At 39.9% G+C, this 23,973-nt stretch overlaps 1 protein-coding gene across 20 annotated transcripts in view; it reads right to left on the reverse strand.

Moving 5' to 3' along the window:
- Positions 1–221: 221 nt before the first annotated feature.
- Positions 222–23,973, reverse strand: part of FN1 (fibronectin 1) — a 76,188-nt gene continuing 52,436 nt past the window's right edge. For 2 of the 20 annotated variants that reach the window (XM_008999446.4, XM_008999436.4), the window contains 16 exons: positions 22,940–23,053; positions 21,854–22,123; positions 20,078–20,265; positions 19,133–19,220; positions 17,075–17,251; positions 16,174–16,263; positions 15,767–15,946; positions 13,848–13,937; positions 12,668–12,859; positions 12,468–12,574; positions 11,186–11,324; positions 8,490–8,654; positions 5,829–5,954; positions 5,198–5,304; positions 1,706–1,816; positions 222–986 (listed from right to left, as the gene is read on the reverse strand). In XM_008999446.4, the coding sequence (XP_008997694.1) occupies positions 915–986; positions 1,706–1,816; positions 5,198–5,304; positions 5,829–5,954; positions 8,490–8,654; positions 11,186–11,324; positions 12,468–12,574; positions 12,668–12,859; positions 13,848–13,937; positions 15,767–15,946; positions 16,174–16,263; positions 17,075–17,251; positions 19,133–19,220; positions 20,078–20,265; positions 21,854–22,123; positions 22,940–23,053 (2,216 nt within the window). In that variant the 3' untranslated portion in view covers positions 222–914. Of the gene's footprint in view, positions 987–1,705; positions 1,817–5,197; positions 5,305–5,828; positions 5,955–8,489; positions 8,655–11,185; positions 11,325–12,467; positions 12,935–13,847; positions 13,938–15,766; positions 15,947–16,173; positions 16,264–17,074; positions 17,252–19,132; positions 19,221–20,077; positions 20,266–21,853; positions 22,124–22,939; positions 23,054–23,973 lie in introns of all 20 variants that reach the window. The other 18 variants (XM_008999444.4, XM_008999434.5, XM_008999453.5 and 15 more) reach the window with 9 other exon arrangements.

Consider the following 23,973-nt stretch of genomic DNA (forward strand, 5'->3'; position numbering starts at 1 on the left):
TTAAATCAGAAAATATAAAGCTATTTCCATTAGTGAAGAGATGAAGTGACAAAATCCACTCTGTGCTTTTGTAGCAAGTGACTTAGAAAATCTTGTACTGAAATCAACAATGAGAGAGACTTGCACAGTATAGATTTTCAAATGTTTGCTGAATTGAAAAAGAACATTCACAAGAATTATTTCCCCTCAAAGTATCTTATATTAAATAAATGATCTTCAAGTTGTGGAATGTAAATCTTTTATTAAAACAGTTGTCTTTCCACAGTAGTAAAGCTTTGGCACATACAGTATAAAAAATAATCACCAGCCATAATTATACCAAATTCCTCTTATCAACTGCATACTAAGTGTTTTCAATACAATTTTTTCCATATAAAAATACTGGGAAAAATTGATAAATAACAGGTAAGAAAAAGATATTTCTAGGCAATTATTAGGATCGTTTGGAAAAAGTGAGTACTGTGGATATTTAAAATACCACCGGGTAACAGGACATGCTGTTCTTACAGTATCGTGGGCCAGACACTTAAGTGAGAGCAGAAGTGTTTGGGTAACTTTCCTACTTAAAATTTTGGTCATAGCATTTCAATACATTTTGCATCTTGGTTGGCTGCATATGCTTTCCTATTGATCCCAAATCAAATCACAAGTTAGAATCACTTCATTTATAATACTGAGCGGCATTGAATACTTTGAAGCAGAACAGGCAATGTGCAGCCCTCATTTACGAGAAGACTCTTGGGACACTCCCAGGGTGATGCTTGGAGAAGCTGTGAATTGAGCGGAAGCTGGAGAACTTCCTCCAGAGAGAGCAAAGGGCTTAAGAAAGAAGTCTAAGATGGGGCTGCTAACATCACTCCAGTTTAGATGGATCTTGGCAGAGAGACATGCTTGTTCCTCTGGGTTGGAAAGATTTACTCTCGGGAATCTTCTCTGTCAGCTTGTACATCTAAAGGCATGAAGCACTCAATTGGGCAATTGACATTCTGTTAAAATGGAAGAAGGAAAAAAAATTAGTGGCAAATACTGTAAAGTATACAGAAAAAAATGCAGGGAGGTAGGGACTGACTCTTAGGACAACTGCTTACAGATAGGTTAATACTTCTTATTAGTGTCAAGAACCTAGCAGTTTGCTGGGCAATAGGAGATGTTCAGGAGCTCAATACATTATAACTTAAATATGTTATGGAATACAGTGTTTCTCTTAAGTCATTTACAAGTTTAAAAATTTTTATTTTTTTATTTTTCTTTCCCGGATGACTCAGATCCATAGAATTTTTTAAAAATAAATTTTATTTATTAATTTTTGAGACAGAGTCTTGTTCTGTCATCCAGGTTGGAGTGCAGTGGCACGATTTCAACTCACTGCGACCTCGGCCTCCCCAGTTCAAGCGATTCTCCTGCCTCAGCCACCTGAGTAGCCAGGATTACAGGCTCGCACCACCACACCCAGCTAAATTTTTATATTTTTGCTAGAGACAGGGTTTCACCATGTTGGCCAGTCTGGTCTTGAACTCCTGATCTCAAGTGATCCACCCACCTCAGCCTCCCAAAGTACTGAGATTACAGGTGTAAGCCACCGCACTCAGCCCAAGTTTTTTTTTTTTTTTTAAATTAAAAAAAATTGGTTCATTCTGAAGTAAGATTCCTGTAGAAAGAGACAGTCTAGTATGAGGGAACACACTCCTGGTGCTAATGCACTTACAGTGTTTGTTCTCTGATGGTATCTCTGAGAATATTGGTTGTAGGAGTGGCCAGTGGAGCCTTCGGTACCGGGTTCGCCTCCAGGTCTGCGGCAGTTGTCACAGCGCCAGCCCTGAGAGAGTAGAGGCATGAAATCAAATGGGGTTTATGATAACCTGAGGACATCATAATTAAGTGTTTGAGTTAAAGAAAAATTTCACATCTTATGCACTGGCAAAATATAAGCAGTTAATCACTAAGGAAGCTTTGATGATTATTTCATGCATTTATAACTCATAGAATACATTTTGGCTTATTACCATATCTTCTACCTCCATCTGTCTCTCTGTGTTATTTCTTTCTCCTGAAATGTCCTCTCTTCTCTTCCTATTCAAACCTTACTCATCTGCGGAAGCTCATTCCAATCCCAACATCCTTAAAAAGTTCTCTGTACTAGATGATAGAAAAGGCTTTCATAGAATCCTAGTGATTTTAAAAGGGACTTGAGATTACATAAACAAACATTCTTTTTTTGAGACAGAGTCTCCCTCTGTCGCCAGGCTGGAGTGCAGTGGCACCATCTCGGCTCACTGCAATCTCCTTCTCCCGATTTCTCCTGCTTCAGCCTCCTGAGTGGCTGGGACTACAGGTGCCCACCACCATGCCCAGCTAATTTTTGTATATTTAGTAGAGACGGGGTTTCGCCATGTTGGCCAGGATGGTCTCGATCTCTTGCCCTCGTGATCCACCTGCCTCAGCCTCCCAAAGTGCTGGGATTATAGGCGTGAGCCACTGCACCCGGCCAAACATTCTCATTTTATAGGTAAGGAAACAGAGACCCAGAGGAGAGGAGTGACTTGCTTAGAGGGAGCAGGGAAGTCACACGGTGGATTGCTGGTGGAGTTGGGGCTGCTGCCCAGGAGATGGGGTGACCCCAGCCATGTTCTTTCTAATGCACCATTTTGTCACTCTCTTCTTAAACTTCCCTAGGCAGTGACATGGTAGCCTTTCATCTGGCCAGATATGGCATGGGAGGTAGAAACAGGACCAAGCTGATCAGAGGCTTTTCTCTGAGGTTTTTGCTGGAAATGGGAGGAGACGCATGTTCTCTTTTTACTGTTCTTAAGCTGGGAGGGGGTAAAACTAAAGCTCATGGAGGTCAGTCATCAATGACACCATCAGCAGGGACCCCACTGACACATGAAGCCTGTGCAAGGGAAGGCATGTGGAGCAACAAGGACTCCAGGCACCATTGCTGGAGTAGCCCCTGAAGCCGGTGAGTCTTGGACTTTTCCATTAGGTGAGCCATTTTTGCTTAACTTGAATTGGACTTTTTTTCTTACAACTAAAATGCAACCCTAAATAATATAATCACTTTCTTTGTTCTATTAGAATTTAAATATTTTAGACATATTTCTCTACTTAAGAGCATATGCCCCTGAATACCTAACACAATACCAGTGAATATCTCCTTAGAGAATCACTGAATCTTGCTTTCATATGAGAAAGTAATAGTTTCCACGCCTGTCTTAAATGTTTCATTTAACATTTTACTTGAGAATAGGTGTCACACATGAAAGGTTTCAAGTGCATAAATAATGAGAAGATGCTGAAGTGACCAGAATCAGCTTCCCAGCAAATTCACTCTCCATCACACATTTTTATACCAGAGTGACTGAGACCTATGATCCTACGATCACAGTCGTTATAAGGATTAATGGGAGAGAGAGAGAGACTGAATTCAATCTAAATTCCAATATCTAATTCTCCTCCGTCAGAACTGGGAGCACCTCCCTCCCCATGTAATCACGGGGGTGAAATGATCAGAGTAGCTTCCATGGGCTGCCCCTGGTGGGGCCAGCACAGGCCCCTGAAAGCCCCTTGTTGCCAGATTAATTTTGCTAAAGATTAATTTCCCTAAAGACTATTTTCCATCATGTTTCTTTGCATCTTGGATACAGGTAATTGGTTAATGCCAAATGCATTAACCAATGAGTCTCACCCTTGAGTGTGAAGCACACACCAGGATTTGGGGAGTTGCTAGGAGGGCATGCCTTCATTGAAAACAAAGGACTCACATTCTGTTGCTTTTATTTGAGTTACGAGTCATTTCAATTTGAAATTTCAAATCATATTAGAGAAAGGCATATTATTATTATTAATTTATTTTTAAGATGGAGTTTTGCTCTTGTTGCCCAGGCTGAAGCACAATGGCACGATCTCGGCTTACCGCAGCCCCCACCTCTTGGGTTCAAGCAATTCTCCTGTCTCAGCCTCCCGAGTAGCTGGGATTACAGGCATGCGCCACCACACCCAGCTAATTTTTTGTGTATTTAGTAGAGACCAGGTTTCTCCATGTTGGTCAGGCTGGTCTCGAACTCCTGCCCTCAGGTGATCCACCTTCCTCTGCCCCCCAAAGTGCTAGAATTACAGGCGTGAGCCACTGCGCCCAACTGGCATGTTATTTTTTGTTAGACTGGGCATACTTGAGAAATGGTTGAGAAGCACTGGCTTAAATAATGGGCTGCCGAGGCCCTTCATAAGCCACTTCTTCCCATCTAATTTCATACCACAAGACATCAGGCAAAGGGTTGGCTCACAAAGCCCACCTGGGCCAACTCCTTTCTATCCCAAGCAGTGTGCTTTCTGTCTCTCTGCTCTCTCCCCTCCCAATTAAACCTTAGCTATCCTAAACCTCAGCCAGTTCATGCGCCTCTTTCTTGCTCATTCCAGCCTACCCAGAACTGTATTTGTCAGACTCACTTAGAACTTAATTAGCTTGACTTAGAAATGTATGCTAATTTAACATCTTCAGCTATATCATTAAGAGCCAAGACCATTTCTCATTTCCTCTGTTTGTCCTGTGTTACTTAGCACAGTGCTAGACCTATAACAAGGATCTGTTCTGAATCAACAGGGTAAAAGAAGTGGCATTTTCTTACATCTGAGATATTATTCAAAATATTTCACAACGTTGCCATGGGGACACCTGTCCATTGGAATGGAGCTGGAGGCCTAGAGCTACACTGCACTTAACACTTTAGTTGCTGAAAAATCAAAGCAGCCTGAGAATGGTAGGGGAGGGGAGGGTCTCAGGCTGCCTAGGATGGAGAGAACTGGCTGAAATGAAACACATTCTATTCGCCACAAATTAATTTCAATAATATCTCTGCTTCACTTTTTTTCATTGTACATATCTCTGACGTGCTAGGGAGCTTAGGAAAATGATTGTAGCGTTGTATAAATGACAGGTATTGCTATTAAGAATGACAAGACTCTCATGTTTTTTTGGTACTCTACAGCTTCTTTCAATAGAAATAGAAAGAATGAATGGCATGTAGGGTAGACATAGAACTACTCCAAAGCTCTACATCAGCAGCTGTATGCCAACAGGAAATGTGGTATTTTAATACTTCCTAAGGGTCTCTGCCACTCCTGTGTGTACGACACATCTCGCAGGAGGCCACCCTTTATCTTATCTAAATTGTAGAGAGTGTGGCACATCTGGTCTTACCCGCTGGCCTCCAAAGCATGTGCAGGAGCAAATGGCACCGAGATATTCCTTCTGCCACTGTTCTCCTACGTGGTACGTCTTCCCGTCATCATAACACGTCGCCTCATCTGCATATAGACACAAAACAGATGCACGTGTAAGCTGAGAACAATACTGTAGACTTGACTTGATCTAGGGATGGGTTCTATTTCTGTCCTAAATTCATGTCATTACAGCCCAAATTCCACATATTTATGTGAATCATCCATAAGAAAAGTACTGCTATACAGATTTTAGGGTGGCATTTCCAAAAATTAGACCTAATACACTGCAAATGGTCCAATGGGAAGATGGAAATCATATTTTAAAAGTTGAATCTACAGACCAATAAAGCTTCTTTGTAGCATTTCACTGCAGATAATGGTCAAAATACTCAAGTTGGAAAAGTGCTAAAGCATCCTGTAATAAAATTAAATCATGACTCATTTTTGAAGCTTGTCTCCACCTTCCCAAATCAAAAGATTAACAAACTGACTCTTCACTCCTCAAGGAGACCTAAAGTCTTCAATCATTTCTGTGAATGAGAGTTACAGCCTGATAATGAAAGTGGGAATGCTTAATAAGGCACTAAAAATGATCTGTGATGACATACGAGGATCGCACTTGAATTCTCCTTTTCCGTTCCCAAGACAGGTGCAGCTCATCATCTGGCCATTTTCTCCCTGACGGTCCCACTTCTCTCCAATCTTGTAGTTCACACCATTGTCATGGCACCATCCTATAGGGGTGGGGAAAGTCAGGACCAAAAAGTTATTTGTATGTTCTGACTCACAAGACAGCAGGTGAACTGGGACGTACCACAGGGTCTTCAGAGCCACAATCTGGAAAAAATAGCAGGGAAAGTTAACGAAAATAACCCCTATAATGGGTCTATTTATTTATTTATTTGCTTTTTTTTCTTGAGACAAAGTCTTGCTTGCTCTGTTACCCAAGCTGGAGTGAGGTGGTGCAATCTTGGCTCACTGCAGCCTCACCTCCTGTATCATGAAATTCTCCTGCCTCAGCCTTCCGAGCAGCTGGGATTACAGGCAAGCCCCACCATGCTAATGTGTGTGTGTGTAGGGGGGGGTGGTATTTTTAGTAGAGATGGGGTTTTACCATGTTGGGTAGGCTGGTCACAAACTCCTGACCTCAGGTGGTCTGCCCACCTTGGCCTCCTCAAGTATTGGGATTACAGGTGTGAGCCAGCATGCCTGGCCAATGGGCCTTTTCTTCGGTTTAATTTTAAAATATTATTTTTTATTATCATTTACCATTTTCTAGGGCGTTTTAAGATCCAATTTATTCTGCCACAATCATGTCATACAAATAGTCAAATGAGCCAGGCGCGGTGGCTCATGCCTGTAATCCCAGCACTTTGGGAGGCCGAGGCAGGCGGATCATGAGGTCAAGAGATTGAGACCATCCTGGCCAACATAATGAAACCCAGTCTCCACTAAAATACAAAAATTAGCTGGGCCTGGTGGCGCACACCTGTAGTCCCAGCTACTCCGAGGCTGAGGCAGGAGAATTACTTGAGCCTGGAAGGCGGAGGTTGCAGTGAGCCAAGATGGCACCACTGCACTCCAGCCTGGTGCCTGGCAATAGAGCAAGACTCGGTCTCAAAACAAAAACAAAAACAAAACCTCAAATGAAATGATTTTGATTTGAATTCTCACTAAATAGATTTAAAATTGTGGAAAACTGAAGTGGGATTGGAGTAGACTTTTAGGAATAGATCCTAGGTGAAAAATCACTTTTGGATTTGCAGAAACCCTGGACACAAAGTAGTTCAATTAACTGTAAAACAAGGAACAGCTGATTTCCACATGCTACCACCTGTTTCATGTACATGGGAAGAGTAAAAAAAAAAAAATAAACAAAATGCTAAATCATTGGTTATTATCCACATCAAATAAGGCTGGTTCTGTGGAATACCTAAAAGTCACAAGTTATGTATCTTTAACCACTACACATAAAAGATGACTTTTTAAATCTCCAGGGCTTTACACAACAAAACATACCTCAGAAGCTTATATAACAATATACCACTTCTTCCATTTTATCAACAAGTCAGCCTGCCTTAAGCTACAAAGTAAAAGAATTAGACAACTATGATATCAAAACAAAGATTATGTAAGCTGAGCCAAAGAGTCACATAAACGAACTTAACAGCTCTGCTCCCATAATTGCACCTAAGAACTTATACGGGTAATAAACATACAAACTTAAACGTAGTTCGGTTTCAGGAGTTAAGAACTGTGTAGTTGAAGTCAAATATTAAAATTTCCAGCTCCTAAACAGAATATGATTATTTTTACTGTTTGTCATTTTCAAGTGGTCAAACATGGACGTCTATATTGAAAACATTGGCTGGGTTTTAAAATTTCAGTCTGGATTAAACGATTTCAATTATACAAGTTAAATAAAATACTTTGAAAATCTTTTTACAAAGTCTTATATTCTAATTCCACAGGATATAATTCTGTATGTCTATAGGAGGCTTATTGATAGGCATAATGGTCAGCACCTATAAAAATGAACCAATTGTCAATAATAATCACATTTTCTAAACACAAATAATAAATGAAAGATTTATAAATTCTAACACAAAATCTCAAAGCATAATAGATATTTCCTAGGCATGTTTTAACTTAAAAAATTTGAAAAATTAAAACCTATTAGAATTTGAAAATCAAACATTTATTGATTCAAATTGATTTTTAATGATCTAAAAGTAGATAATCTGTATTTTTCCTTTTATATTTCTAGCAGCATTCAAGGTACCTGGGCTACGTATTCGGTGTGAAAGTATGTGCACGTGTACTATGATATGTGCACGTTTGGTTTATGTTGAAAGAGAGAGAGTTTTTGAGTATAAATGTTCACCTCCGATCTCACTCAATACTGAAGACTAAAAGAGATTTGGGGTTTTTCTGTGTCTCTAATACTCTTCATTAGATCTGGTTCCAAAAGTCATTAACTTTATCAATTTGTTTTCACTAAAAATTTCAAAAATCAAATTAGTCTCATAATCTTATGCTTAATTAATAGTATTGGCAAAGAACCCTTGAAATGAAGCAATATCCAACAAGTAAAATTTCCCATCATTTTTCTATGATGCAAAATATTACTTTGAGTCAAACAGTATTCCCTTGTTTGCTTCATGTTTGGAAGAGCCTATGTCTTCCAAACATGCTTCCTTGGCACATGAGTGCATGCATGGAACTGGAGGAGATGAATACGCAAGTGGATGGACAAAGCAACTACTCACTAGATGAATCACATCTGAAATGACCACTTCCAAAGCCTAAGCACTGGCACAACAGTTTAAAGCCTGATTCAGACATTCGTTCCCACTCATCTCCGACGGCGTAATGAGAAACCGTGTAGGGGTCAAAGCACGAGTCATCCGTAGGTTGCCCCAAGCCTTCGTTGACTATGAAGAAAGGGAGGAAAAAGCAAAAAGAGACATTTTATTAATGGATTTGGACCATAAGAAGAAAACAGAATGATTGTATACAATGACTTAATCTAAAACAATTCCAGGAGGATTAAGAGGCATTCATCTGTTCTACCAAGACAGTAACTGCTCTAAAAACCATGCTCAGATGTAGTCAGTGGATACCTGTCACAGGCCTCTGACAAGAAGCACATCTTTTATTTTTCTCTTTACTTCTAACAAATTGCCATTTCTGTTAAAATTACTTTATAGAACATGGAACAGATCTTGAGGCAATTTAAGCCAGTTGAGAACTTTCGTAGAATGCAGAGACTAGCAATGCCTCTCCATGGGTATCTGAGTGACCTCGGGCTAGCTATTTAACATCTCTCTGCCTTACTTCCCTCAACTGCAATACTAGGATAATAATAAAAATATCTATACCTCCTGAGGATCTTGTGAAGATGATATAAGGTCATGAATTTGAAGCAAGGCCCTTTTCCAAGACTTAGAAATAAAGAATAATTGTTGAAGGCTGTCTTTTGCTTATAATGCAAAAGTCTTAGCATTTTAATATACCATTATAATGTAATTTTTACTTTTATTATTGCATTTTTTTGTATTATAGTGCAGAAAGCCTAGATGTTGGACATTGTTATTGTAGTGGTGAGACTGCTTTACTTTATCAATGAAGTCAACTGTTTCACATAAAAAAAAGCCAATGGAATACAGCTGATTTAGGATAAGTAAGGGAGTCTCCTCATGTTACCTATGCTCTTAATCTCTTCATGATTTGAAAAAGCTTATTTTAAAACAATCTATGCAAACAAAGCATGCTTCAAATTATTCTCTAAAAATTAAATAAACTAATTTACTTTGACTTAAAATTCCACTGTGTATTTTTCTTTTTATAATGGAAAACAAAAGCAGTAGATATTTGAAGTGCCTAATTTTTGAAAGGTGTCCCCCTTGAAGAAAACAGTGTTTTGGAGAGCTGGTAAGTCTGAGACATCTCAAAGCTGGGAGAACTTGGTTAGAATGCAGAATACTGCTGCTGGGAATAAGGAGTTTAAAAGAAAAATGGAAGGGACTTAAATTGTTACTAGGGGTTTCTATACTCAAGAAAGAGCTAGGCGTTAAAATTCTATCCTAACTAAAGTTATAGAGATGGAATCTTTTTTAAAAAAAAAAAACGACTTAGAAAAGCACAAAGACTGGCCGGGTGCAGTGGCTCATGCAGGTAATCCCAGCACTTTGGAAGACCAAGGTGGGCAGATCACAAGTCAGGAGTTCGACACCAGCCTGGCGAATATGGCAAAACCCTGTCTGTACTAAAAGTACAAAAATTAGCCGGGCATGGTGGCAGATGCCTGTAATCCCAGCTACTTGGGAGGCTGAGGCAGGAGAATTGCTTGAACCCAAGAGGCAGAGGTTGCAGTGAACTGAGAAAAAAAGGAAAAGCACAAAGATCTTTTTGCTCTTGAAAATTCTGTACACATGGCACTCTACTATTAAAACCACAAGAGGCAAAGATAAGCATTACTATGGATATGTAACACAACAAACACAAAATAATCTCCTCCCAACCTCTCTCCAGCCAAATGCTCAATTGCTTAATTCACAGGAATTTATACATGTAAAGTAGCACAGTCTTCTATCAGATGAAGGAGGAGGCTAAAATTAAGGAACTGGCCCTAGGAATAAAACCCATCACTTGGCAAAGACAGGACTTAGTACTCTCTGTTGGTGTGGAGTGGAGAACCCTCCTGTTGGAAGATTCAGGATTCATGGTTTTGATTATTCTCTATCTCATGTGCCTTGGTGAATCTTCAGCTGCTGCAAATTGAGCAGCCAGGTTGCACACTATTGGTTAAAAAGGATTTTCCAGGTGCTACAAAGAAGCCTCAATGATCCTTTCACTTCTATAGAGGCTTTTGGCCTATATAGTCAGAAAAAAAAAGGAAATAACATTGGGAAACATGGAAATAACGTTAGAAAACTGTAATAACATTGGAATAACATTCTCTGAAGACATAAATGCACACTGTTGGTGGCATTTTATATCAGAAGCAAAAGCCAACTGTCCCCATGTCTACAGAAGGGGCGTTTTCTTTATAGATAATCGTTTTGGTATTTAAGAATCACTCAAGAGGACAGCAGCATGGTGAGATGGAGAGGGTCTGGGAAAAGACATCAGGAAACCTGTGCCCTATATCAACTCAGATACTCACAAGTAAGGACTCAGAATGTGGTATTAAATAATATTTAAAGTCCCCTCCAGGTCTGTAATCATATCACCATTTGAGAGTCTGTCAATCACGTACACATTTTGTGAAGACAACAGGATATGGCAGGAGGAGGGGGAGAGATTAATTTAAAATAAATTTGTTCATTTATTTCATGCCAATGTGTTGCATTACTTCCCAAAGATAATAAGACAATGGCAACAAAGGTACAGTCAACAGAAAAGCCCATCTCTGGTGTAGAGCAGAGGGGAGCCTGTGACTAAACAACATGTGTTTACATACCAGAATTGCCCACAGTCACAACCTCTTCCCGAACCTTATGCCTCTGCTGGTCCTTCAGTGCCTCCACTATGATGTTGTAGGTGGCACCTCTGGTGAGGCCTGTCAGAGTGGCACTGGTGGAAGTTCCAGGAACCCTGAACTGCAATTATTGGCACATCCAAAGCAGAGAGAAAGCATTATAGTGAGGAATGACATGTGGTCTCCTCTTATCAATAGCCCTCACTGTTTAAACAAAGCAAAGGAAAACAAAACAAAAAAAAAGATGGGGTACAGGGGTTCTACCTAGCTGAGGAGAGAAATGGAACAAGGATAGGGGCTATCATTCCTGCCAGATTTTCCTGCCAACAATCTACCTATGTGCTCCGTAGTTCCTGGGAGGCTTGGACAACACTAGAGATGGCCTGCCCTTTATCTTGCTTCGGTCACAGATCTGGATAAGCCCCCTGGAAGCCCTGGCCATGTCTCCTCCACATAAAACCTGGACACTGCACTATATGGGAGACACAGTCATGCTACTCCAGGTCACATCTGACCCCCATGTGGAGTCCTTAAAACAGTTTGGCAAATCCTCAAACTTCTGTTTCTAAGCTCAGACATTTCCTACAATGTTGTCAGTTTTTAAAAATTCAGCCACTTTGTAAAAATAACACCACAATAAAAATTGATACTGTCAACACAAATTAAAGAATATACGTTTTAGAGAATCAGTCTTATCATCTGCTATGCACAGCTTTGCGTGCTTGTTTTCTTTAGACATACTGTGGATAGTGGGCTTCTTCAAGGGCAAATCGTAAAGGTAGTGTTTCAGACTTCTTACACAAATGGAAATTCAGGTAGAATATTTTTCTTTTCTAGAATCATATCTTTGCCTGTCTACTCAAAAAGGAGTCTCAAATGCGTGAGAATAATAGAATCGTTTCATTTTCTCTATGAAATAAAAGCTAGTGACTGTCTGGTATGTCTTCCAAAGTAGAGCCGTATTGGGATTAAAAATAAAAAAGCAGGGCTTAAATGTGCTGTCTTCTAAGAGATTCTAGAAGTGAAACCACTTTTTTTTTTTTTTTTTAAGAGACAGGTTTTCACCATGTTAACCAAGCTGGTCTTGAACTCCTGACCTCAAGGGATCTACCTGCCTTGGCCTCCCAAAGTGCTGGGATTACAGGTGTGAGCCACTGTATCCAGCCATGAAGCCACTTTTTATCAGAGGGCTCTGGTCACCTCAGTTACCTAACTTACTGCTTTCTGAGCTGCCCCATGAGAAATGAAGAGAAAAATTAATTACCTGTAAGGGTTCTTCATCATTGCCCATAGGATGACATGAAATGATGTACTCAGAACTTTCCTGGAATGGGGTCCAAGAGATGGTTGTCTGAGAGAGAGCTTCTTGTCCTGTAGAGGCATTTGGATTGAGTCCCAGACCGTAAGGGTAGAGGTGAAAGTCTACGTCTCCCCTGGGGACGTGACCAATTTGGATTTCCTCACCTACATTCGGCGGGTACGGTCTTGGCCTATGCCTTATGGGGGTGGCCGTTGTGGGCGGTGTGGTCCGCCTAAAACCGTGTTCCTCAAAGATCATTTGTTGCCCAACACTGGGTTGCTGACCAGAAGTACCAGGAAGCTGAATACCATTTCCAGTGTCATACCCAGGGTGGGTGATGAAAGGGGTCTTTTGAACTGTGGAAGGAACATCCAAGATCTCTGGTCCATGAAGATTGGGGTGTGGAAGGGTTACCAGTTGGGGAAGCTCATCTAGCCAAGAGAGGTTAGAGCCAAAAAAGCAAAGCGCATTAAGCTCCAGTAAGTAGCAGCAATAATAGTAATTATTGATTCAGGCACACATGACTGTCCATCAATTTGATAAAAGTCCCCAGAAAATGAGCAGTTCTGAGATCACAAAACACTTTTATCCAGAAAGAAATCTTTAGGATTTTTCTCAAAGGTTTCTTTATAGTTTAGAAAGAAAAAGGTGTTAGTATGAATTTATCATACACACAAAGCTTTAAACCGCTGAGCTCCATAGAAGCTGCCTCTGCTCAAATTAAGCCTAACGGAACTGAAATGTGTAGTCTTTCTCTTCTTTCTTTTTCAAATTTGAGAAGCAGGTTGTAGGAAGTAGAATCCAGACTAATCATATCAGTGTCTTAAGTATGAGAATTACAGAGGTTTGGGTCAAGAGTTTTTTACAGTATGAAATGATAAAAATAGATAAAACACACATGTTCATTTAAAAATATTTCCTATCACCACGAATACAGCATTTTCTTGAAATTAAACTGAAACTGGATGAAAAAGTAAGACATTAGAAACCAAATAATAAATAAAGATAAATGTGAGGGTTTCTCTCCCTCCTTTAAAAAAGGAAACATTTTAAAATTCAACAGAAGATATAAAACAAGAGCAATGATGGTGACTTGGTTTTACATTTTAATACCTTGTTTGAATTTTTAAAAGGCAAATAACAAGGCTTTATATTGAGTGGCTGTAGTAAAGAAAAAAAGAAAACCAAACTCTGCGGTGCATGTTAAATTATTCCTGCGATTAAAAAATACGATATATACACTATGATGTCGGGAAAAAAAATCACAAAGAACGTTTTCATATTGCAAGATTGCTCATTTGTTAGTTGTGTTCTAACTCCTTGTCACCTGCAAGGTACTCTTACCTGTCTTTTTCCTTCCAATCAGGGGCTCGCTCTTCTGATTATTCTTCAGGGCAATGACATAAATTGTATATTCGGTTCCTGGTTCCAGGCCTAACGGGAGAACAGAACCAACACATTATGTCGATGGGCTCAGCTAGTCAAATGGAGTCAGTGTCACCAGAAGAGGCTACTGGGAGCAGGATCTTCCTCTCCACTGGCTGTTGGCCTCTTGAAGGTAAAATCGACTTCACTTTTCTTCCATAAACGCCCAAACATCCTGCATATGAAGCCCACATCACAAACTAATCATCTTACCGTCATATCTGACACCTGAATAGACACTTTTCGGCTAACCTTTCCAGGGTATTTTTTTTGTAACGTGGTCTTATTAGCCTTTTTGAATTAAGAAAATCTATCAGCATCATCTACCACCACTATAATATAAATTTGAAAGAGAGTCCTGCAGATTATATACATGAATCTTTTCAGGCCTAACAACCAGGCAGTCCTCAGTAGCAGGTCAATGAAAAGTGAAACAAGAGGCAAGTGCTGAGTAGGAGAGATTGGCCAGTCTTAGTGCAGCCTCTGGGAAATGTCTAGTTCAATTCCTCTCATACCTCATTCTATTTTCCTGTTTCCCCCAGTTCTAAAAAGGCAGTGTCTCCTCCTAATGTCTGTATGTTCTATGGGAATTTTAAAGTCCAGGTGATACACTCTACATACTGATATGGTTTGGCTCTGTGTCCCCATCCAAATCTCATCTTGCATTGTAATCCCCATGTGTTGAGGAAAGGAGGTGACTGGCTCGTGAGGGTGGTTCCTCCAGGCTGTTTTCATGATAGTGAGTTCTCACAAGAACTGATAGTTTTGTAAGTGTTTGGAAGTTCCTCCTTTGTACTTCTTTCTCTTGCTGCCATGTAAGACATGACTGCTTCCCTTTCTACCATGATTGTACGTTTCCTGAGGCCTCCCCAGCCATGCGGAACTGTGAGTCAATTAAACCTCTTTCCTTTATAAATTACCCAGTCTTGGGTACTATCTTTATAGCAGTGTGAAAATAGACTAATACACATAGTTTAAATTTTCATCTCTTAGGCAAAAATAGTACTAGAGGTTTATAGTCTTTCCCACCAAGGAAGCCAACTTTTAGTCCCTATTCCAGGCATTCTTTCCAATATGGGTGGTTGGGATCACTCTGCCTCAAATCCATCCTGTGATAGTGGTCAACAAGGTCAGTGGCAGGTGGTGCTCTGGCAAGTCCTGTAAGATTACCATATCTATAGATAGTGGAATGTAATGATAGAAACACAATCAGCTAGTTTGCTTTGAAAAATATCTTTCTAGGGCTGGGTGCAGTGGCTCAAGCCTGTAATCCCAGCACTTTGGGAGGCCAAGGCGTGTGGATCACGAGGTCAAGAGATCGAGACCATCCTGGTCAAAATGGTGAAACCCCGTCTCTACTAAAGATACAAAAAAAAATTAGCTGGGCATGGTGGCATGTGCCTGTAATCCCAGCTACTCAGGAGGCTGAGGCAGGAGAATTGCCTGAACCCAGGAAGCAGAGGTCGCGGTGAGCCAAGATGACGCCATTGCACTCCAGCTTGGGTATCAAGAGTGAAACTCCATCTCAAAAAAAAAAAAAAAGAAAAATATCTTTCTCCAGAACTGAAATTGACAGGTATCTGGCAAATGCACAGCAAAAAGAAAATATGAGTCTAGTCATTCCATTAGGACAGTACTGAAATTGCATTTTCCTTCACTCATGCCTTCTGGGATGCATTGAGCTCTACCACTCCTACACAGAGAATGCTTTCTGAGGTGATCAGGAATAGGGCTTCTCATTCTCATGACACAGTATCAAAGACACCGTTAGAGTTTGCTAAGGACTTCATGTGTCCTAAGTAGTAAGAAGGGAAACAAAATCATGGAAGCAGCGATACCAGTAATAGTAGCCTCTGTGACACCAGGGCGGGGCCGAGGGACCACTTCTCTGGGAGGAGACCCAGGCTTCTCATACTTGATGATGTAGCCAGTAATCCTGGCACGTGGTGGCTGCCATGATATCAGCAAGGAATTGGGTGTGGTGGCTAGGAAATGCAGGTTGGATGGTGCATCAATGGCTGAAAGAAAACAAAATTAAGTCTCTAAGAAGGCAAATAAATTACTCCCACACTTTTCTCCCCAGCCCTTCTAAACAGACTTAAAAGAATCTGAGAATACTGTAAACTGGAAACAGGATTCTCTGGAATCTAGAATATAAAAATATCAGCTTCACATTTGTTTTTTAATTTCACGAGACTGACTGCATACAAGTCAGTGGCATTTCCTCAATAGAAGGTATAGTTACCAGTGGAGGCATCGATGACCACTGGGGAGCTCCGGGCATTGTCGTTCAAGGTGTACAGGTAGATCTTGTAGTCAGTGCCCGGTTGTAAACCTGGGATTTGAGAAGAGATGATTTTTATCAGTTCTGGCTTGTAGGAGAATTTTCAAGCTTGACTGCAATTTTTCTATGGTTCTCCATCATCCCATATTTATATAGACTACAAAAGTGGTCCACATTTGAACAGTAAAGTAGAGCATGGTGTGGATGTTAACTGTTAACAAGAAACATATCTCAAAAGTGAATCAGTGATGCATACAAGGATCCCGGCTAAAGTAAATTCTGGAATGCAAAAATGCTACGTTGGAAGAGGCCCTCTTGCAGAATGAGTGGCAGCCATTTACTCCTCAGTACAGTAATCAGATGGTCAATAGTTGGGCCTTGGAATCACAACTTTGAAAAGCTCTAAAAGGCCTCAGATACTGAATATTCTTTGGTTATAATGTTGACCTTCATTAAGTATTTTATATTAACTTTGTTTAATGTTTATTAAATTAACTATGTTTACTTTCATATTAAGTTTGCTTTTTAATCTATGTTAATGCTAAGATCTATACATCACTATTTTTTAATTTCTTTTAGTTTTAAACTTTGTTATAATTTTTTAAATAAGAAAGGGCACCGTAATAAAAGATCAAACTTGTTGAATGAAACCTATGCCATTTCTCTGACAAATATTACACAAAATCAGTCATTCAAAGGACAAAACTATTTCTGATCATAGCATGAAAATCATTCTAAAAGTGGGTTATTATCATAACATTGAAAATAAACTTTATCAGTGTCAGTCACAGAACAACTAATAAGCCAGTTGATAATGTGGATATTTTTTAACAAATGTAGTTAATGCAGTGAGTTCCCTGACCTGTGATGGTGTAGCTTCTGACATCTGGGTTGATGGTTCTCTGGATTGGAGTCTGGCCATTGGCTGGAACAGCATCAACTTGGAAGCCAGTGATCGTCTCAGTCTTGGTTCTCCAGCTAATGGTGATGGTGGTCTCAGTAGCATCTGTCACACGAGCCCTTCTTGGTGGGCTGACATCTGTACAGGATCATAGCTAGAGATTAATGCCTGCTTGGCTCATCCATGTAAAGTTTTGGTATTTTTATTTTTATTTTATTTTTTAGAGACAGGGTTTCACCATGTTGGTTAGGCTGGTCTTAAACTCCTGACCTCAGGTGATCTACCCATCTCAGCCTCCCAAAGTGCTGAGATTACAGATGTGAGCCACCATGCCCAGCTAGTTTTGGTATTTTTAAATGTTTCCTTGGTATACATCACATTCATCCATTTCAAGAAATATATAACTAGTAATAATGTAGATTATCTCCTTTGACATTCAGAGAGAAAGGTCAACTGTAATTAGAAAATAACTACTTCTCATACATTTTATTTTGAAGAACTGAAAAGCTTTATAGATACTCCCAGTGGTTCCCAGGGCTGGCTTTATAGTATCCACAAATACTTCAATAAACATTAAAAATATTAATGTATTATAATGTAAAAATGTGTGTGGTAGGAGTTATAATAACATGGCCAGGTAACAATTATATATATGAGTGTGTGAGTGTGTGTGTGTGTGTTTGTGTGTGTCTAATATTATTGCAAGTATTTTGTCTTTTCTCTCAAGTACAATACCATCCCTGTTTTATAAACGATGAAACTTTGACACTTTACCTGACTTTTGAAAAGGCATACATAAAGTTATTGATATAGCAGAAGACTAGAGTCTAAGCCTGATTTGGTCCAGTGATTATTGTGCTGTGATATTTGTCCCTGTCCAAATCTCATGTTGAGTTGTCATTCCCAGTGCTAGAGGTGGGGCCTGGTAAGAGGTGGTTGGATCATGGGGGTAGAGCCCTTGTGGCTTGATGCCCTCTTTGTGACAGTGAGTTCTCAAGAGATTGGATCATTTAAAAGTGTGTGGCACCTCCCTCCCAACTCTCTCTGTCTCTCGCTCTTGCTTTTGCCACAGCCATGTGATGTGCCTGCTCCCTCTTAGACGTCCACCATGATTGAAAGCTTTCCAAGGACCCCCAGAAGCCAAGAAGATACCAGCACCATGCTTCCTGTAAAGCCTGCAGAACTATGAGCCAATTAAGCTTCTTTTCTTTAGAAATTACCCAGTCTCAGGCTTTTTTTTTTTGAGAAAAAGTCTCTCTGTCACCCAGGCTGGAGTGCAGTCGGCTCACTGCAACCTCTGCCTTCTGGGTTCACACGATTCTTCTGCTTCAGCCTCCCAAGTAGCTGGGACTATAGGCATATGCCACCACAGTTGGCTAATTTTTTGTATTTTTAGTAGAAACGGGGTTTCACCGTGTTAGCCAGGATGGTCTCAATCTCCTGACCTCATGTTCTGCCTGGCTCGGCCTCCCAAAGTGCTGGGATTACAGGTGTGAGCCACCATGCCCGGCCAGGTATTTCTTTATAGTAATGTAATAATGGCCTAATATTGATTTTTAAGCTATAGCAGAAGCCAGTGGGTTCTTCCCAAGCTTATCTCTATGAAAACAAATTCTAACAGAGCACAAACTAGATGTTAGTCTTAGTCCATAACACCAACATTATAACCTTATGAAGTGATTCAGTTTTATGTGTCAGTAAACCCCTTTCTCAAGGAGTATAAAAGATGGCAGTCATATGTCAAAAAGGCAATCAAATCAATTTTCAAATTAAGACTCATTCCACTCTTAACATAAAAATCTAAAAAATCATTTGCCTTTTTTTTTGTCTTTTTAAGAGACAGGGCCCTGCTATGTTGCCCAGGCTGGTCTCAAACTCCTGGTCTCAAGTGATCCTCCTGTCTCAGCTTCCCAAACTGCTAGGATTTTAGGCATGAGCCACTGAACCCTCCTGATTTACCATTCTTTAATTTTTGTTTATACAGAAGGTTTGTTGATACGAAGACATTTTATTACTTACTCTCCAGAGTGGTGACAACTCCCTGAGCTGGTCTGCTCGTCAAAGTGTCCTTAAGAGCGTAGACACTCACTTCATATTTGGTGGCCACCTAGAGAATAAGGGCGTGGTAAGCTTTAGCAGTGTCATCAGCTGAAACCCTGGGAGTTTCACTACAGCATTAGGTCAATGCAATGGTTATGAAAGAAAAATAAACAAACTAGCAAAACTCACAACCTTGTAAATTCCTACATTAATTTCATTCCTACAGTGCAGATGATCAACATATTTATCAATTTTAAAATGCTCTTAGCTGTTAAGCTTACATAAGCCATAGATTACATACTTAAACAGCTGGTAAAAAAAAATGAGGAAAGTGGGTATTAGCATATTTTTCTTTTTTAATGATCCAACAGTTAAAAATCATAATTTTTTCTTTATCATAGAGAGGCAAAGAGAATGTTCCATTCTGTCTCTGAACCCTCTTTCTGTAGTTTCCCCTGAAACTGGCCTTATGTTAAGAGGTACATCAGTCCCCTGGGTTCCTAGCAGTTCTCTGCATGTATGTCTGGAAGGATTTTAAAATGTTTTAATGAGAGTAGGGTCAAGATAGACTGGCACAAACTGCAAAATATTCCTTAGCAATGTAATGGAGCTCAGAAAATGCATAATTAAGTAGATTTATGCATTCAACCAATGGATAGGTAAATTTTCCCCCACAACCTTTTAAAATAAGCACAGTACATCTAAAACAGCTGCACAAAATCCAAAGCTATTTATAAAATTCCATCCCAATAGTCAGCTGGAAAACTTAGGTCAACATAAATAATTACATATAAAATTACAATTAGATTATTTGATGCAGAGGAAAAGAACAGTTAGATTTATTATGACATATTTTCACCACCTTAGAAACTGTGTTAGAGATGATCTTCATCTCTATTCCAATGAGCAAAGGTCACGTCTTACCATAAGTCCTGATACAACCACGGATGAGCTGTCAGGAGCAAGGTTGATTTCTTTCATCGGTCCAGTCTTCTCCTTGGGGGTCACCCGCACTCGATATCCAGTGAGCTGAACGTTAGGCGGTGTCCATTGGGCACTCAGGCTTGTTGGCGTGACCTGAGTAAACTTCAGGTCAGTTGGTGGAGGAATGGCTGTCGGGATGGTCATTGGTTAGAGGTTATTTTATAGGAAATGGGGAAAAAGGAGAATAAAGTGAGTTCCAAGAAGTAGAATGGATTGTTCTAGTTGGGTTAGGTGGGTTCCCTGGTCCAGCAAAGTTTCAGTACAAGAAAGTACAATAAGGAAAGCAAAATGAAGAAAGTGTTTGCTGAGAAATGTGTTTTATATCCACCAATTCTCAGAATCACTGGAAACATTTGGGTAAATGCCAGAACTCTAGGAGATTTTAAATTTTAGAAGTTTTTTTGCTTTCCCTTAAAAAAACAAAAAAGTTGAATTGGCTTATTGGCCATTATGATTTATTTTCCCTTTGTATGGAAAAATAAGAAATAGCCCTTTTTCTTTCTTAAATATTTTAATTAATTCATTAATTTAGAAACAGGGTCTTGCTCTGTCATCCAGGCTGCAGTGCAGTGGAGCTACCATAGCCCATTGCAGCCTTGAACACCTAGGCTCAAGCGATCCTCTACCTCAGCCTCTTGAGCAGTTGGGACTATAGGCACATGTCACCACGCCTAATTTTTTTTTATTGCATTTTTAGGTTTTGGGGTACATGTGAAGAACGTGCAAGATTGTTGCATAGGTACACATGGCAGTGTGATTTGCTTCCTTCTTCCCCATCACCTATATCTGGCAACCTGGCTAATTTTTTAAATTTTTTCTTAGCGATGGGGGTCTCACTTGATTGCCCAGGCTGATCATGAACTCCTGGCCTCAAGCCATCCTCCCACCTTGGCCTCCCAAAGCACTGGGGTTATAACTGTGAGCCATTGCACCCAGCCTCCTTTTTCTACATAAAGTATCTTTGTATGGATAACCATTTCACACATATTCCATCCAAAAAAGAGAGAATAATGTTTTTATTGTCTCTTTATTTGGGCCCTATGGCAGATAGGGCTGCTAAATTTGATGTTCTCTCTGTAATGCGGCATAAGAAGAAAATTGGCTCCCAACAGAAGCAGAAAAGAGAAGCGAAGAGCAATAACACAGACTGTCACCTCTATGGTTTATGTTGTCGCTAGGATACATCTTTAGCATTCTACTCTGCTTCAGAAATAAAGCACAAGAAGATCAAGTATTATGGAAAGCGATTGCCCTATTGATTGTTTCCTATGTGTCTGAATCACAATCATTTAAGCTAATTATACAGCAGCACATGATATCTAACCAGAGAAGAAAGATCTTACCCATGTGTGCTCAGAATCATGCTGCTATGAAATGCCCCAGTTTGGGTTCCTTTTTATAAGTAAGCTCAATGATGCCAAACTTCTTTCCTTTATACATAGTGAGGGTAATCACAGGGAGCCATAGCTTCGGAAATAATCCACAATTTTAGTATCATCTTCAAATGTCTTGCTTTATGGTTTTGTTTATTAGACTTGTTTACTTAAATATCACCTAAGTTCTATTGTTTCTTACCATTCCTCTTTAAAGAGGATCTTTCTTAATGATTGTTTTAACCTTTACATGGGAATCAATAGCCCAATGAAGTATAATTCATTCAGCAGGGCATAAAGCCGCTGCTCCCATGGGCACCCGGTGGTGCGATTAACCATATACCTGTGGACTGGGTTCCAATCAGGGGCTGGCTCTCCATATCATCGTGCAAGGCAACCACACTGACTGTGTACTCAGAACCCGGTCTGAGGCCTTGCAGCTCTGCAGTGTCTTCTTCACCATCAGGTGCGGGGAATAGCTCATGGATTCCATCCTCAGGGCTCGAGTAGGTCACCCTGTACCTGGAAACTTGCCCCTGTGGGCTTTCCCAAGCAATTTTGATGGAATCGACATCCACATCAGTGAATGCCAGTCCTTTAGGGCGATCAATGTCTGTTAGGCAAATTAATGGTAAGAGGTTATGTGAAAAGCAAGTTGTGAAATAAGCATTTTTATAACATGCAAAGCAGTTTTGCAGATACCATTTTCTTTGGTGAATTAAAGTCCATTTAACCCACTATCAAATGGAAAATTACTTAAACACTTGCTTAGCTTTCTTGGTTTGGAAAATATGCAATGTTGTATCACTTATTAAAACATAGGTATATGTGAGATAAGTAGATACCCTGCAAAATGGCCCCACAATGGGGATGTATTTATATTAATTTAAAGATATTCTACCATGATTTGATTTTATAACGTAATGTTAGTCTCATAGACCTGGATTTTCTATACCTTGGAAGTGGTAAAGCTGATTTGTAATTATAATTCTTCTTAAACTCTTCTTTTCCCCTCTCTATTAAGCATTTATATTACACTCTGGTCCAGCCATAGTCCTTCGAATGCCCCAAACATAATAGCTACATGAGGTACACTTCAATCAACTTTACCATCCAGCTGTAGAAAATACAGTCTAGAAAAATATTTCATAGATTTGCTGTAGGCAAATAAGATTTCGCTGAGGCCATTTGAGCAAAAGAAATTCAAAGCACAGCAACTAACTATGGTAGTTTTACAATTTCTTTCCCTGTAAGTTCCTTGCTTGGCACTGAGAAGAAAAACATGTCTGTTAAGAGCTCAGCTCAATATATAAACTAACCAACAAGTGGACTTTCCCTATGTATAACTGCAAAAGACATGTGGCGGGCATTCACACACTCAAGAACAAAATTCAACTCTGAAAGTGGAAACCAAGCATTAGTTACGTACTGGTTACTGCAGTCTGAACCAGTGGTTGACTCTCGCCGTTTGGATTCTGAGCATAGACACTAACCACATACTCCACCGTGGGCTGCAAGCCTTCAATGGTCATTTCTGTTTGATCTGTGCAGAGAGTGAAAAGCAAATGCAACATCTATGTCATCCACTGTGCAGTCATCCAAGCGGCTTCTGGAGTTTGGTAGTAAACATACGGTGGCCTAGAATTTTTATTTGCAGGATTGTAACAAAAAGATGGAAGAGTCTGACTTTGATTTCCTCTTGGACAAACCTGTTCATTGCTAATACAGATTACCACATGGGAGTGAAGTCACACTCAAGGATAAGCTCTAAAACTTAATACGGTGTCCCCAACAATTAGTGACACTGCTCTCAGAAAAAATGAAAATTGACTTGACTTTAATCAGTTGCCTTAAGATCCTAATTTCACAAGTATTCTACCTAAAAACAAAGACAACATAGCTAAAAGGATCTGAAAAAGTCAGTGATGTCATTTCTCACTTCTTAGTGTGGATGATAAACAAAACCAGAAGGGTGAGTCTGATAATTTAAGATGAACATATCACAAAATAGAACTATCCATGTAAAACCAGAAATGCACTTATCCTAAAACTTCTGCTGTGAAGAGGGTTGATAACAATCTTGATCCCTGAACTCATGAATGGGGAAAATGATAACATGGCAAGAAATACATAGTACTCACAGCAAGGTGGCCATTTATATAAAAAAGAATATTAGGTGGTCCTACCCCATCTATCCTGTTGTATAAGAGATGCAGATTATTCTTTTTCTTCCCCCCTGAGATGGAGTCTCTTACTCTGTACCCAGGCTGGAGTGCAGTGGTGCGATCTCGGCTCACTTGCAACCTCCACCTCCAGAGTTCAAGCGATTCTTGTGTTTCAGCCTCCCAAGTAGCTAGGACTACAGGCACAAGCCACCTGGCTAATTTCTTGTGTTTTTAGTAGAGACAGGGTATCAACATGTTGGCCAGGCTGGTCTTGAACTCCTGACCTCAAGTGATCTGC

The sequence above is a fragment of the Callithrix jacchus genome, chromosome 6 (genome assembly GCF_049354715.1).
Source record: "Callithrix jacchus isolate 240 chromosome 6, calJac240_pri, whole genome shotgun sequence".
NCBI classification, from domain to species: Eukaryota; Metazoa; Chordata; class Mammalia; order Primates; family Cebidae; genus Callithrix; species Callithrix jacchus.